The sequence below is a fragment of the Passer montanus genome, unplaced genomic scaffold, assembly GCF_014805655.1.
Source record: "Passer montanus isolate IOZ18808 unplaced genomic scaffold, ASM1480565v1 scaffold15, whole genome shotgun sequence".
Taxonomy (NCBI): domain Eukaryota; kingdom Metazoa; phylum Chordata; class Aves; order Passeriformes; family Passeridae; genus Passer; species Passer montanus.
Window position 1 is genome coordinate 8,316,314 of NW_024362051.1, and position 15,476 is coordinate 8,331,789.

The 15,476-nt window shown below is 48.8% G+C and overlaps 1 protein-coding gene across 4 annotated transcripts in view; it reads right to left on the bottom strand.

The window, feature by feature from the left end:
• Positions 1-3,028: 3,028 nt before the first annotated feature.
• The window catches only part of FLT4 (fms related receptor tyrosine kinase 4), a 57,617-nt gene continuing 45,169 nt past the window's right edge, over positions 3,029-15,476 (bottom strand). The window contains exons 19-30 of one of the 4 annotated variants that reach the window (XM_039701496.1): positions 14,427-14,540; positions 14,113-14,201; positions 13,732-13,879; positions 13,072-13,166; positions 12,606-12,728; positions 12,119-12,230; positions 11,633-11,732; positions 11,044-11,149; positions 9,967-10,106; positions 9,253-9,373; positions 8,397-8,482; positions 3,029-7,044 (exon numbers count right to left, since the gene is read on the bottom strand). In XM_039701496.1, the coding sequence (XP_039557430.1) occupies positions 6,828-7,044; positions 8,397-8,482; positions 9,253-9,373; positions 9,967-10,106; positions 11,044-11,149; positions 11,633-11,732; positions 12,119-12,230; positions 12,606-12,728; positions 13,072-13,166; positions 13,732-13,879; positions 14,113-14,201; positions 14,427-14,540 (1,451 nt within the window). In that variant the 3' untranslated portion in view covers positions 3,029-6,827. Of the gene's footprint in view, positions 7,048-8,396; positions 8,483-9,252; positions 9,374-9,966; positions 10,107-11,043; positions 11,150-11,632; positions 11,733-12,118; positions 12,231-12,605; positions 12,729-13,071; positions 13,167-13,731; positions 13,880-14,112; positions 14,202-14,426; positions 14,541-15,476 lie in introns of all 4 variants that reach the window. The other 3 variants (XM_039701494.1, XM_039701497.1, XM_039701498.1) reach the window with 3 other exon arrangements.

The window sequence follows — 15,476 nt, forward strand, 5'->3', positions numbered from 1 at the left end:
CTCCACCACCTCCTGGGGCAGTCCATTCCCATACCTAACTACCTTTCTGTGAAGAAAGTCTTCCTAATGTCCAACCTAAACCTTCCCTGGGGCAGCTTAAGATGGTGGGGCACATGCACATACAGGCTCCCGTGGCTCCTCAGCACCTTTTCAGAAAAATATTTCCAGTTCAGGAGTGCTGATCGCCAAAAATACACAAAGAAAGAGTTTTTTTTAAAAAAGCATGTCAGAAATAGGGGTGAAAGAGCTGTGTGTGTGAAAACCAGGTGGGATGTGTTCAGTCTGCCCAGGTAGAACTGAATGGGATTTTGGGGCAGGAAAAGCACAGCCTCTGTGTCAGGTTTCGGTCATTCCTACCCTATTTGGCATTGCTTGCTTCTGATGTACTAAAATGGGAAATTGTACAAACGCTCGAATATTGTTAATAAATATTAGTCCCCAGAAATACTGTAAAATAGGGTTTGATGAATGATCAACTAACATAGTTTTAAGGATTTCAGCCTCTTGCGAGATGTAACAAAATAGTGTAATGGCCTCCATGGATTTTGAAAGACAAACTAACTGAAAATTAGCTACAGCAAAGAGAACAATTACTGCAGGACTGTGAGTTAGGATATTTCCTAAGTTTCTGAAAAAATGGCTGTGGAGCTGTTCTTTTGAGATATGGTCTCCTTGGTGACTTCCCCAGCTGCATGGGAAGGCTCTCAGATAAGTTTGGTGTTTAACATATGCATCTTATTAACCTCTTTTCTTCTGGGAACTTTTGTATTTTATTCATTTGTGGTGCACCTAGTCACACACACACATAAGATAACGCTTTTGAAGCACAATCTGTCTTTTTCACTGAGATACAAGTAGTTTTATCCTGCTCTTGGAGAGACCTGTTCAATTTCCAAGGAAAGCAGCATGCTGCAAACCTGCATCTCGGAGCAGAATGGATGTGTGGGCTCTGCTAAAGGCATGTGTGGCTCTGTAAAATCCTCTGAAAAGCTCTTTCTGCAAAGCTCTGTAGAAATGTCAATACAATCCAGGAAATTATTCTGAAGCAGCAACTGAATGTTCTGCTTACTTTTTTTTAAAATTTAATTTTGTCTTTTTTGGTACATGCTGGGTGAGGAACCACATGCTATTGACTGTCTCCTCATTTCACCCAAACTTTCACCCCAGCCAGAGGGCGAGAGCTGTGGCTGACACACTGCAGTGTGCAGAACATGCTTTGGAGCTGTTCTTGCTTTGATTTCTCAGCACTAAGAGCTCTGCATCATTCTGATGCAAACTCATGTGCTTTATTGCCGAAATGTCCTCAGAAGGGGCGAAGAAGTCCCGGGAGCCTGAGGACTTTTTGCTATCACTGTGCTGACCTTCATGGAAGGATCTCAAAGCACTTTTGAAAAGCATTGAGGAAGTATTCACTGGCCATGTTAGAAGCAAAACGAGGAGCCCAGCCAGAGCATCCGCAATTCTTTGCTAACCACATGAAATGGCTGGTTTTTATTTTGCCCCGTCTGGTTTCCTGTGGGTTGTGCTTCTGACGGAGAGAGGTGCTGCAATGCCTGTGTGAGGGCTGCCCTTGGTTCCCTGCCCATTCCCATCCCCATCCCATCCCCATCTCATCCCATCCCCATCCCCATGCCCATTACCATCCTCATCCCCTTCCCCATGCCCATCCCTATACCCATCCCCATCCCCATCCCCATCTCATCCCATCCCCATTCCCATCCCCATCCCCATCCCCATCCCATCCTTATCCCCATCCCTGCTCACACGGTTGGGAGGCTGTTCCTCACTTGCCTCCCAGCCTGTCCCATGGATGGGTTGGAAAGAAGGCGAGGAGCAGCCAAGGGGGACAGCTCATGGCCCCAGAAGAGGAGCAGCCAAGCACTGCTCCAGGATGCACCAAAACAGGGCATTTCACCAGTAGAACAGCTTCAATCTCCTCATTGCCCAGATGGGCAGGCTGCTGGATGGGGAAAGGAAAATTAAAAGGTCCTTTTGGATGCTTTCACACCATGGTGGAGCTGGACGAAGGGATGACGATGGAGAGGAGCGGAGATGTCCCCCTTCTGTCCCCTCAGCTGTGTCTCTGCCCCTGACGGCTCCTCAGGGGACATTATTTTAGTGAGACAAACGGTGCCGATGCCTCCACAGCTCTGCCGCGGGGTAAGGCGGGAGTTGTGCCTGGGCGTTCCTTGAACTCCTGGTGTTTTGTTAATTTTAGGGTGAATGAATCCACTCGTGTCCCGTTTCACAGCGAACACCTCGTTCAGCCGCGGTGCCCCGGCCTCTCTGCCGCCCTCGGCTCGGCTATCACACAGCCCCACACGCGCCGCCATCTTCCCGGGGCCCGCGGCCGCCGGGGGCAGCGCGCCACCTGCGGGCCGCCAGGGGCTGGCGCGGGGCGGGGGCCGGCGCCGTGAGGAGAAGGGACTGGGAGGGAATTGGTGCCATGATGACAAGGGGGTCCGGTCCGGGGATCGGTGCCATGAGGAGAAGGGACTGGGAGGGAATTTGCTGCCATGAGATGACAAGGGGGTCCGGTCCCGAGGTCGGTGCCGTGAGGAGAACCGACTGAGGTGGGGTTGGTGCCATTAGAAGGAGAGGGGTCCTGGGGGGGTTGATGCACTGGGAAGAGTGGTCTGTGGGGGTTTGGTACCATGAGGAGAAGGGGAGTCCGCGCTGTTTGTGGCCTTGAGAAAGGGTGTCCGGGACGGGTTTAATTCCCTGAGGAGAAGGGGGTCCGGGGCTCTCTGGGTCCCCTGGCGTGGTGAATGAGGACAGGAAGGCTGGAGACCTCCAGGGCTGAGACCCCCAGGGCCAAGGTGACAGGAAAGGGTGGTGGGTCCCGGGCACAGGGCTGGTGCTGTGTTTGCTGCTGCCAGCGAGCTTCACCAAAGAGAATATGACTTCACCATGAGAAAAGACAGACTTTCATCCTGGATGGAAACGCCCCAAGATCCATTCAGCTGTTTCCAAGAAGATATGGGGGGAAATGCAAACGGACACAAAAGTAAAAATAATAAACCCAGAATGTGCTGATGGCTTGGGCCAGGGCTGGGCTGCCCCATGGGCAGACGTGGCCCCAGGAACCAGAGAGCGGCTGCCAGTTATGACTTTATTCATGTTCACATTTAGATATTACAACAAAACTCTTAATGACAAAGGATAACAAGTACTATAGGAGAAGAGGAAAGGAAGCAGTGTTCTAAGTGGTTTGATATATAACTGTGAACTTCCAGAGACAGGACTCAATGTGAGTTACAATCACTCACATAACATTCACTGGTAGGAAAACTCACGTGCAAATACCCACACACTCACCCACAGCACACTCACACACACACAGATCATGCTTTGTACTCACACATAACCCCTGTTTTAGCCTACTTGCTTCAAAGGCAGCCCACTGAAACATTGAATGCTGCTAGAGCAACAACAGGTACCAGGTTAAAATATTGCAATATAAATGTAGTGTTACTTGATACACAGGTTTTTCTTCAGAGACACGTGTATTTGCAAGTAGGGGACCCAACACTGTTTTCAGGAGGGAGGAATGTCCTCTCAACACCAACACTTTGTAAAGAAAAGTGAGATTGAGCACAGAGTGGAAGCAGCCATTTTAAAGGAAGGTGATGATGATAAATAGCTTAGCTTCAATGTTGAGTTCCAAGCCCAAACAAAACAAAACAGAGAGTGCATTTTGAACAGAGCAGGCACAAATATCGAAACCTGGGTTTTAAACATTGAAATACTCCCTTGGTACTGTGGAAAGATAGACAACACTTCCTTCTCACATCTTGAAACCAAAACAGACCAGCTTCACTTCATGCTTATTTGGAGACTGTAAAAATAAAAAGCCAGAAATAATTCAAGAGAATGGGAAGGGTTATCAGGTTTGCACATCTAATTTTAGTATACCTTTAGAGAGCAAAAGTGCAATTGTCTCTACAGCTCTTCAATATCCCACACTACAGCTGTCCTTCATCAGCAGGAGTGTCTGAAGAGGAGCCAGATTTTGCTCCTATCAGGCTGCATTGTTCATGCAATACTGTTGATACAGACACAATAGGATCTGATTCCAACACCCATGTAGATGGTGCAAGAGAGACAAAATAAACTTCTCTGGAGCTGAATGGTTAAAAATCAGATGACACAGAAGTGCTTCCCCCAGAGTGACACAGGGGATCATTAACAATGGTTTTAATAATATAACCCTACTCCACAAGGATGCTTGTGAGCAATTTACAGCTAAACCTAGAGAAAAAGTGCAGCTGTACTGGCTGGATGTCCATGCTGACACCCAGCCTGGGCACCAAGATGCCCCTGTGCCCTTTCTGCTGAGGAATTCTGCCATGCCCAGCAAATGTCATGCTCTGCTGGCACATACCTATCCCCTACATATGGACAGGGACTAACAGCTACTTTGAAATTCTGGTTTTTAACTATTATACTGTTCTTGGGCTCTCTCTCAGATGGAGGTGTTTCCAGGTAAAGAACTCTTCACGGAGTACTGGAAACAAGAGAGTCTGGGTCCTGTGGATGCACATCACCCAGCGAGCAGCCTGAATTTAGCTCAGCTGGTCACCTTCTACCCCTGTCAATGCCAGTCAGGGGCAGCACGAGTCACATGCAGCCTTCCTTCTGCCAAGGGAACCACCAGTTCCAAAAGCAGGGCAAGATGAGGGCAGGAGAATTTGATCTGGCCTACACCCTGTTGGCTGTCCTACTTCCTTGTCCTGGCTCTCCAGCAGCTCCTGCCAGAGGATTCTTACTGAGTCGTAACAATTACTTAAAGATGCTTAAATTCCTGGCAGCTTCAGGGGACACCAGTAGAAGTCAGGGAATTCATTGTCATATGCAGTTTCCAATTCCACATCCTGAGCCAGTTTGGCTCAAGCTGGTCTGGTTTTGTGCCTCTTTTTTGCCATGGAAATTGCAGCTATGTCATCCTTCTGACACAAAAAGGGAGTGGAACATTGAACAAGCTGCACAGGCTTAGAGAACCTGAATGACAGGCATGCTTTTCCCATGTGCTAAATAAATCTCCCCATTACACTTGTGTGGAGAGCTATAATTAAGACTTGGCACCATCATCCATAAGGACTCACAGGCTTACGTCGGGAAACGCGTAAAACCCTCTGCTGGAAAAGAAATACAGTTTGGGAAAGCTGTACATCTGACAGGAAACACAGTTTTACAAGTCCAAACCCTTGGCTCTGTGACAGAGGTGTGGCCCACAAGCAGTAATTCCCTGGTGCTGAGATGCCCTGGTGCACAGAGCTCTGCCAGCCATGGGCATGTGGGAGAAGAGATGATGACAAGCTGTTCAAAGGAGCCTTTTCACCCAGACTCCTGAGGAGGTGATGTAACCGTGCTCTGGGGCTGAGCTCTTGGATTGGGAGCAGGATGGAAAGAAGTAGGTGGGAAGTGGTGAGGCAGCAGTACAGAAATCTATAGAGAGGGGCTGTGGAGGTTTCCCAGAGCTCTGAATACATGTGGTATCTCTTAGAAATAGAAGACCAAAGTGAGGAGATGGTTCCTCAGCAAATAACTATTTCTTAATCCTCTGGAGTCAGGCATGCTCTGACGGAAGCTCTGCAAAAGAAGCTGGAGAGGAGCCCGCTGGGCAGAGAGTGCCTCCTTTGCGTCAGGGAACTCGGGAGACAGGAAAAGTCATGGTGCAAACTGTCCATCCAGGAGAATCAGGGCTTGAACCCTGGCAAGATGCTGGGCTCCCTGTTCAGTGATGTCAACACCTAAGGGGATGTAACCCAGAGCACCTTATTGCTGGAGCACTGTTCCTTCCATTGTTTCCAAAATGCTTTGCAGCAGCTTGAAAATAAACATTTCACTCCCTGCCCTTTTTGAACTTTTTCCTCCCAGCAAATTCTATGTTTAGAAGCCAGCTCAAATTAACCTAGCTTTGCTTTAATTTCTCACTTGAGCTACAAATGATCTCAGCACCATTCTGGGAGAAGGGGAAGGCAAGAGCAGCAGACCTGTGAGTAACCTGCTCCCAGCAGAGATCATAAAGGAACATGTTTTGCACACAGCCTGCAAAAAAATTGGTGTTTATCTCACCGGGAGCACTCTAGCCATCTGCTGATGACCTACTCAGCACTAGCTGTGTTGAGATGGCTAAAATAATCCTAGTGATAAGGCAGATTGGCAGATTCCCCCCCAGCAGATATGAGAGGCGTGTGGGTGTTGCTTGCAGAGGAGATGGAGAGGCTGACACCTACTCAGGAGGAGCAGCATGCATGAACATTTACAAAGATCCCTCGGGATCTCTCTGTACACCTCTTTAAAATGTCCTGCTCTTGCTGCTAATGCCACCAGGGATTTCTTCCCTTTGATTCTGCTCCACAGCTCAGCAGCTGACATCATGATGAGGGGAGGAGGAAGCAATCCAAGGAAAAACATTCAGGCTGCACACCAGGAAGAAACTTGAGACTAAGACAGATCTATTTATATCTGACCTGAAATGGGCTTTCTGAATGGGAAGCTGATCTGAGCGGAGGCTGGATGTTAGGCAGAAGGTGCCATAGTGCTGAACACAGGCACCCACTCTCGGGCAGAATGCATCTGTCTGAGGTGCAGGAATAAAAGAAATACGAGGAATCAGTGCTGTGCTCTCTCCAGTCGCGGCACAGGGAAGCTGCAGCTGGAGGTGCTGCATGGTTCATGCTGCTGTTCCAAGGACATTGGTGTTCCCCGTCCGTTTGGGGTAGGTTCCTGGTTGGGTTTGGGCATAGGTTGAAGGAGAATCTCTGAGTGACCCTGATGACATGCCTGGAGGGCCTTGCAGTCGCCTCCAGGGCCTGGTGCCATTAGTACTGCTCGGAGAAGAAGGAAGCGTGGAGAGTGGGGGGACTGGCCCCCTCTCCAGGCGGGGTGCAGCTGCCATCCTCAGAGTGTTCCGACAGCTCCCCGTATTCACTGTTGTAAAAAGTCTGGCCTCCGACTTGGGAGCCATATGACGGCCGACATCTGCCCCGCAGGTCCGACTGCTCCCCCGACAGCTCCACGGTTCGACTGGGCCCTTTACTGCTGTGAGGGAGAGAGACAGAATTAACCTTGGCACTTCAAGAAAGCCTCTGTCCTGCTTAGAGAAATCCTAACTTCAGGACATCTCGTCTTCTAATGCATGCAGCAGAGACAGGGTCAGGAATGGACTTGCACCTCCATTTCAAAGCACAAAACCAGGCCTTGCTCCAAATCTAAGCACAGCCTGTTTGTTTTGTGACAAATCCACACATAACCTGGAACACTTACTTCAGCTCTCCTAGATACCTTTGGGATACCTTCTACACATAGGGAAGGGTTGGGACCCCAATGAATAGGGAGAGACAAGAGACATTGCCTTAATTGCTTCTAGGTCTGGCAGGAATAAAAGAAATTGATACAAAGCAACTGCCAGGATTGGGGAAAGGAAACAAAGGAAGAAGACGAAGATGTGGGTGGAAATCATATGTCCCATCTCAGTGCCTGCCAATACTAGGTGATCGTCAAGAAATCACAAGAGCAGGGGCAGGGACACACTCAAGAAGAAGTTTAAGAGTAGTGTTTGCCAGGAGATGGGACACCAGGTGTAGGAGACAACAGGAACATGCCTTAGGGAAAAGAGGACAGGACAAGAAGCAGGAGACGGTTTGATACAAGAGCAGACAGGCCACAGGGCTATGGCTAAGAGAAAAGATAACGACCAGTCCAATCTGATGTTGGGAGGCAGAGGAGGTGAGGAAGAGGCTTGGGACTGGCCTTGTCTGCATATGAAGTGACATGCCTTGCTCAACACACTGTCACAGAGACAGGGTCTCAGCCTGCTCTGGCAGAGATGAGCTGTACAGGTTTTCACCCAGTTTCAAAGCCTGGATCATGGACATAACCCTCCATAACATCCTCAGCTCTGAGAGTGCCAGCTCAGCCTGCCAGACTCCATGTCAGCATGTGGGGATTCCTAAGGGCTGCCCCATCCTTGCACCACCACATCAGGACCCTGTACCCCATGGGTCAGGGCTGAGGGAGGAGGGTGGCAGCTACATAGTTTCTGCCCATCCCATCTGCCACTGCTTGAGCAAGCCCTGACACATTTCACCACAAAATGTCAATAAGCATTAACAGTCTCATTAACACCATCACTCCACTGTGCCTCATTATTTTAACAGGCACATTCTCATTGATGGGCACAGTTTATATTTTTAAACCCTAGAAAACAGCAGGCTTGTCTGTTCTTCCTGTGTTTTGCCTCTCATTAAGGAGTCCATGGACTTATCTGGCTCAGGGCCCACAGCTGAAAGTTCCAAGAAGTGCAGCCTATGGGGAGATACCAGGAGCTGCCTCCTGGTCTCACTGCATTTGGCAGCAGGGAGACCTCAGTGGCTAGGCTTAAGGAGTACCTGAATCCACCTTCTTTTCTGTGTCGGTTTTCTATCCTCTCAAATTCCTCAGATGCCAGAACCATCCCACTGTCTGTCTGATTGTCCTGGAAGGAAGCAACAGGAGTTATCAGTAACGTCCCTGTCGACTGATCAGAGTGGGAAGGGAGGAGAAATCATTCAGGAGATGACATCCTGTGTATGTGTGATGGGGAAGAAGGGGTATGAGCACTTTACCAGCATGCTCTATAGTTTTGCTGTATCTGATTTTCTTAGGTACCTTCTTAAAAGCAGCACATAAAAAGGTAAGATTTGTATGCATAGTTCAGTGCCTGTTTTGGGGAATAAAAAAAGAGTGCTCCCTGGCTGGAAGATGTATTACCATCAAATCTGTGAGAGGTGATACTTTCCTCTGAGACTAAAGCTATGACTTCAGTTCTGCTGCTAGAGGAGATATCAGTCCCAGTACAGTTCAGAGAGACCTGGAGGGTCCCTACTGCACACTTCCATATAGATCAAGATACAGGAGCTGCAGATAAACACTTTGGGTTTACCTGGTCCTGGCAGGATTTCAGTGTGCTCAATCAGGCTCTCTTCACAGATTTGAGAGGGTGAAGAGCAGGCTCTTCTCTGAGGTCCTTTATAGTTCTCCACTTGCATATCTAACCTCCCTGTTTCCCACTAAGGCAGCGTGAACCCTGCTGGAGAGAAACCCCTGCGTGCCAGATGGAGAAATGAACGTGCATAGGACTGGATGGACCGAACAGGAATGACACACAGACTGACATAAGATAGGAGTGATCTTCCTTCCACAGTCTTAACAGTAAAGGTGTCAGAAAAGACTGTCCCCTCTCAAGTCCACTCAGATGCTACTCACCGGGTGTGCCTTGTACATTGTGTGTGTCATGGGAAACTCTTCAAATGTCTTTATCCTGGATGGACACCTGATCTGATTTCCTCCCGTCAAACAACCAGGGAACGAGACACAGTTGTAGTATCTGCCAACAGAAATATACAGTGTTCAGTAAAGGCAAGAGTCAATGTCCTGAACGAACAGGACCTGAACTCAACCTCCTCACTATGCAAAGTATGCAGGGAGGAGGATGACCCAAATGGTGGATTTGGGGAGGGTAATGGGGTCACCTTAGACCTCTTAACCCCATGCTACTTCTGCAGTGGAGACTAGACTGAGTGAATCAGGCCCAAATAACCTCTCCATGTGGGATAAGCAGAAAATGTCATATAGATCCCAGGCATCACATTATCTTAGTTCATCAGAGAGGAGAGGCCTGGGACTATTGTTTGGGTCAGTTAGGAACAGATAGGTTCAAACTCCTTACAGGATACTCTGGCAGCATAGCCAGAGGAGAAGAAGGAATGTGATAGGCTTACAAACCAGCACTTCCTCATGAGCAAAATAAAGTAATTTTCCTTTTATAAGCAAGAATCTATGGCCTAAATTTTTGGATCACACCTTATCACCTGGGGTTGTCCAAACACCTGGGTTCTCCCCATATCCCTTAGGCTTCCTTACAGGTCAGGCTGCTCGCTGCCTGCTGGGCTCTCTCTGCCCTTTTCGAGGGGGATTCACCTTGCTGCTAGGCTGTGGCAGCGTATCCTCATGTCAAAGTCCTCTTCATCTGAGTTTTGCTGGGCAGAGGAAGGCACCTGGGAGAAACCATCATCTTCTGAGCTGTGAGAGTCGTTCAGCGGGATGTAATCTTTCCCTTCCTGGTAGGAAGAACAGTAAATGGCCTTACAAGAAGGGGAGGACTTTCCCACAAGAAAAGGCTCCACAGGCAGAAGCTGTCAGAGCTGGGAAGGAAGATTTCTCATTTAGAAATTTTATTTCTCTAGGACAAAATATCTGGCTGAAGATTTCTGTGACATTTGTGTTAAGTAGCTGTGAGTGACGCATGGAGGTGTGTGTGAGCAGGAAAACAACTGCCCATAATAATCCCATAATTCTCCAGTTTACATGGACAGAGTGCTGTGCTCCAGGGCAATGTCATTTGTGGCTTAGTCATGCCTGTGCTGGGAACCAGTGCTGAAAGGTTAAATCAAGAACGTCAGGATGAGACAATACTCAAGCATTTAGCTATCGTTTTCTGAAAGAGAACATCAAGAAAAAGTTAAAATCAGAGCTGCATGCTCATCACAGTTAAATGTCCTGGTGAGTTCCCACATGGAAGTGATTAGTAATATGTTCAAAGAAATCTGTATTACTGACTGCTGTAATGTAACAGTTGTTTGCTTCACATGGCCCTGACATTTCCATCTGAGGACAGAGTTTCAGAAACCCTGGTCAAGTCCTGGTTTTTATTATGCAGGCATGTGGGAGGCAGAAGTACCAGGGCCTTGACTCAGCTGAAGAATTTAAAATAATCATCTGGGGATTAGGATGGAAGTTACTAGAATGACGACTGAGAGGGCTTCTACCCTGCAAGGAGCAGAGTTTTATGAGGATGCAGCTAAAAGGCTGTTGCAGAAATGAGTTCTCTAACAGCTCTGGGAAATAGACCTCTGACCCAGGAATCTCTATGTTATTGGTGGCCTACACAAATGTATTGCATTGACCATGGAGTCATCTGAGGGCACACTGAGGGAGCTGGTGATGACAGAAGAAAGAGCTGTCTGGAGCAGAGCAGGGACACAGAGAGGTTTTCACCTGCTGGACATTTTCCTGAAGAAGGTTCCCCAGTATCTCCACAAGGTCAGAGAAAGTCGGTCTCTCCTTGGGATCACCATGCCAGCAGCTCAGCATTATACGGTAGCTGCCAAGAAGAGATGCAGCTTTTACACCACAGAAATCCCCTCCTGCCCCACTCCACAGCTCCCACCCACTGGGACTGCCAGTTCCTGCACTGTGAAGGAAAGCTTGGCCCCCCCAGCACACTGGCCAAGTGGACTTACAGGCAGGGTGTTGGTTTGTTATCCACTTATTATAACAGGGAACAAGGAGCTAATTCAGACCCCTCTGATGCCCTTCAGAGCAGGAAAGCACAGTGCTCACTTACAGACCCATCCCAGCACGGGCATGCAAGGACACCTAGAGAGCCCTGATCAGAACCCATTGCCTTGCTCTCCAGGCAATGGCCTAGAGCAAAGGATGTGTTGGCTCATCCCCTGCCCTTGCTGAAGGTCTGCATCCCACAGAGGGGCTTGTTGTGCTCTCTGCTGGGATCTGGTAGGTTTCTGCCCTCCCACAGCAGCCCCTACTTTGACCGATGCTGGAATCCTTGAGGCTGCTGACTCACATTTCTGCTGTGGCATACTCTGGGGCTCTCATCCTGGTACCATCTTTGAGCCTCTGGCAGAACTCCTCATTGATCTGGACTCCAGGATATGGAGACGCCCCTAAAGAAGGTTCAGAGAAGGGTGGGAACATGAAATGTGCCATCAGAAACCAGTCCTTTAGAGACTGCCCTTTTGAGACTGCCCGCCATCCCAGGACACTGAGAGGTGTGGTCACTACTCATACACAGCCCAATCCCTGGTGCTGCCTGGGTCAGGCTTCTCTGCCTCAGTGAGCTGGAGGCCACCTCTGCATGCCCGTGTCCCCATCACTCTGTTCATGGGTGGATGAACATCCATGGCCTCCATATTTTTTTGCCTACATAGATGTTGCTTCCCATCAGTCCTTAGATGTGCTTCAGAATGTCTGTCCTGCACAGACTCACCCACAAGCTGCTATGTGGGTAGAGGTGTCTCCCTCAGCACACAAGACCCTCATTAGCACTCACCTAGTGAGAAGATTTCCCAGAGAAGGACCCCAAAAGACCAGACATCACTCTGGGTAGTGTAGACCTTGTCGAAGATGCTTTCTGGAGCCATCCACTTCAGTGGGAGACGGGCCTGCAGGAGGGAGAGGCAAGGCACAAATGTTCAGTTGGGAACATGTCCCTGTTCCAGGTTTCTGGTAGCAAAGGGATGAAATGGATAAAAGGAAATCAGAGCCAAAAGCCTGCTCCTCTCTCCATGGAGGAATTGGTTTGTCAGAGAGAGGGACAGAGACACTGAAAGGGGTTGAAAGAGTATAAGGAGGAGTAAGTTAATGACAGGCTGAGGGGTAGAAGGAAGGAGACAGAGATCTGCTGGTGGAGGAGCGGAGAGGACGTGTCATTGGTCCAATGGCTACTGATCTCAGCCATGCAAATAATTCCACTCCTGCTTTTTAATCTCTTCATAAAGGGGGCCTAATCTGTAAAGGGTTTGAGAAAATGCACTCACACTGCCTTTCCTGACATAGTCGGGGTCCTTGTAGATGTCCCTGGCCAGGCCAAAGTCACAGATCTTTACCACGTTGTTTTCTGACAGCAGGATATTGCGAGCTGCCAGGTCTCTGTGGATGCACTGAGGGCACACAAAGAGGATGAGGCAAAATAAGAGTGAGAGAAACCACAATCAGAAAGTGTCCAGCACCTCCCTTCCCCCATAAGCCTGAGCTGTAATGGGGGAATGGTGGAAATGGGAAGAAGCTAAAGACAAACATTTCAAAAAGGGCTGGTTAAGGAGAGGTTGAAATGCAAGAGAACTAATTTCCCAGCTTTGCACACACATCTGTCTCAGATTTCCTGAGAAGTGTGAAGCAGATTGCTGAATCTCTCTGTGTGTCACCTGAAAGGTGGCTGTAGTCAGGTTTCTCTCATCAGGCATGCACAAAATATCAGATGAGCAAAGGAAAGGCTGAACTCACCTTTCGGGATGCCAGGAATTCCATGCCACGTGCTACCTGGAAGCTGTAGCAGATGAGGTCCTCCATTGTCAAGGGACTTTGCCACAAGTCATCCACTGTTCAGAAGTAACAGAAAATGATTAGACAATTGGCAATCTATTGTCCTCTTTGCCTCTCTCTGAGACTGCAGGATACAGCCAGTTTCTCAGTGAAACACAGTTAGTCCTCAGTCCCAACTGGAGTAATCAACTCCACTCTAAGATTTTCTGCTTAGGCGGCAGAAGGCACAAAGCAGGAACCTGCTCAAATGTGAGGAGAAAGAGTCCAGCCTCCAGCACATGTCAGTGAGACAGAGTTGTGGGGAACAGGACTGGAAGGGGCTTTGAAGGTCAGCTCAGTATTTCTGTCCTAGGGAGGACTCAACAAGATTGCCCTCAGCTCTCCTTTCTTCAGGCTAAAATCCCCAAAGGGATTTAATTATCCCTTCTGGGTTTCGATGTCTATTACAAGACCCAAGAGATGATACCATAGCCCTGTCTGGGAAATTGCCATGCAGCCCTGACCAGTTCCAAGGCTGGGCCCCGCTCCCCACTGATATTCCTGCCCATTCCCCAGGCTAGCCAAGTCTGGTGCAGTTTTGGTGGTGCAGGTGAGGAGCTGCTGCCGAGGCTGGAGTGTTACCTTCCTGGACGGGCAGCGGCGTGCGGCTCTTGTGCAGCAGGAAGCGGTGGAAGATGGCGCTGTCGCTGGTCCCAGAGCGGCTCCTCCTGTCTGCTCTCACGGCCTCCACGATGGACTGCACCTGAATACGCAGCCTGGGAGACTTCTCCTGGCAGGGGACCAAACCAAAACCCTCAGCAGGCAACTCACACCGTAACCCCTGCACCCGTGAGCTGCACAATCTCTTCCTGTTCTTAAACTGTAATTCTGGCCTGGAAGCATCTACCATTGCAGGAAGAAGGACAGAGGCTGTCTTTGTCACACTGGCAGATCATGGATTAGGCTGCATGTCTCCCTTCCCTAGACATGGGACAGGTCCCTAGGGGCAAAGGAAGTACTCACCCTGTAAGGACTGAATCCTTCCCTTTTGGTCCGCAGGTAGTTGGAGAGGTTTCCATACTTGCAGAACTCAACAATAACCATGAGTGGACCTGGTGAGAAGACACCAAAGGTTAAGGCAAGAAGTAAGGGCTTGAGATGGTCAGAATTTGCCACAACTTGTGTTATGTGCAGCCCTGCTGAGCTGTGACATCTGCTCTAAGTGTACACACACACACTAACAACTTCCCCACAGGTCCCTGTGGTCAGCAAAAAGACACAGGGGACAAGCTCTGACTTTTGGGAGCAAGCACAGCCTGCTCCCCTGGGATATTTACCATTGGGTTTGGTACAGGCACCCAGCAAATTCACCACGTTGAGGTGATTCCCAATGTGAATGAGGATCTTCAGCTCTGACATCAGTGCCTTGTGCTCGCTCGCTGTAGCTCCCTCTGGAAACACACAGACCATGTCATGACACCTCCTCAGAGCTTTTCACTCCCCCTCACCACCCTTCTCTAGCAGCATGCTAATGTGAGTCTTGCTGAGGAGGCTGTGACCTCAAAGCCTCGGAACATTTTGTTATTGCATGTTCCCACATGAAATGTTGAGCCTTGTCTGGAGATCCCAGGATCCCTGCTGTAACACATAGGGTGCTCTCTGTAAGTGCAGGGACCCAGAACAAAGAACAACACAATCTGTGCCCAACAGATTTTTCTTTGTGATAGTTGTGCAGTGAAAAACATCACTTGAGACTTTCCTTGGGATGCACCCGTTTGAACCTCTGCCCTTTTGGCCTCCAAACAGAGATAACGAGCCATGACACAATTTGAAAGAAAATTAGGAACAAAAGATATCTAATTCTTTTTATCACAATTGAAGATAGGAGCTGTCTCAACTCAAATCCAGATATCTTTTGATGATTCCTCTTCAATAGCAAACACAGTGCCATGCTCCTGCCATCTCTCTGTACTGCATCTTCTCTCAAGTGTCCAATTCACATCAATTCTTGACCCTCTGTTTTACACGGGGTGTTTCTCTGGTTTTGTGTGCCTTTTTATCCTTGTCAGCCTCCCCATATGCATTTTGTCTTACTTCAGAGTTTATAAATTTAGCCTGGGAGACAGAAGCATCCTCTTGAGCTGCAGCTGATGGGCCAGGTGAGAGCCTTGCCTCAAAAAATTGTAAAGCAGCCTTGCACACCAGGCTCCCCTCTGCTGAGCAGATGATCTGTACACTTACAACAGCAAATACTGCTCAGATGAGCCGTGACACGATTTCCATGTACAGGCTACTTCTGGCCAGAGACTGCCTCAGTGTTTTGTTTGGTGCCAAATTACAGAATAATGTTTTGGATGCCTGTTTGAAAGCGTGGCTATAAAAGTTTA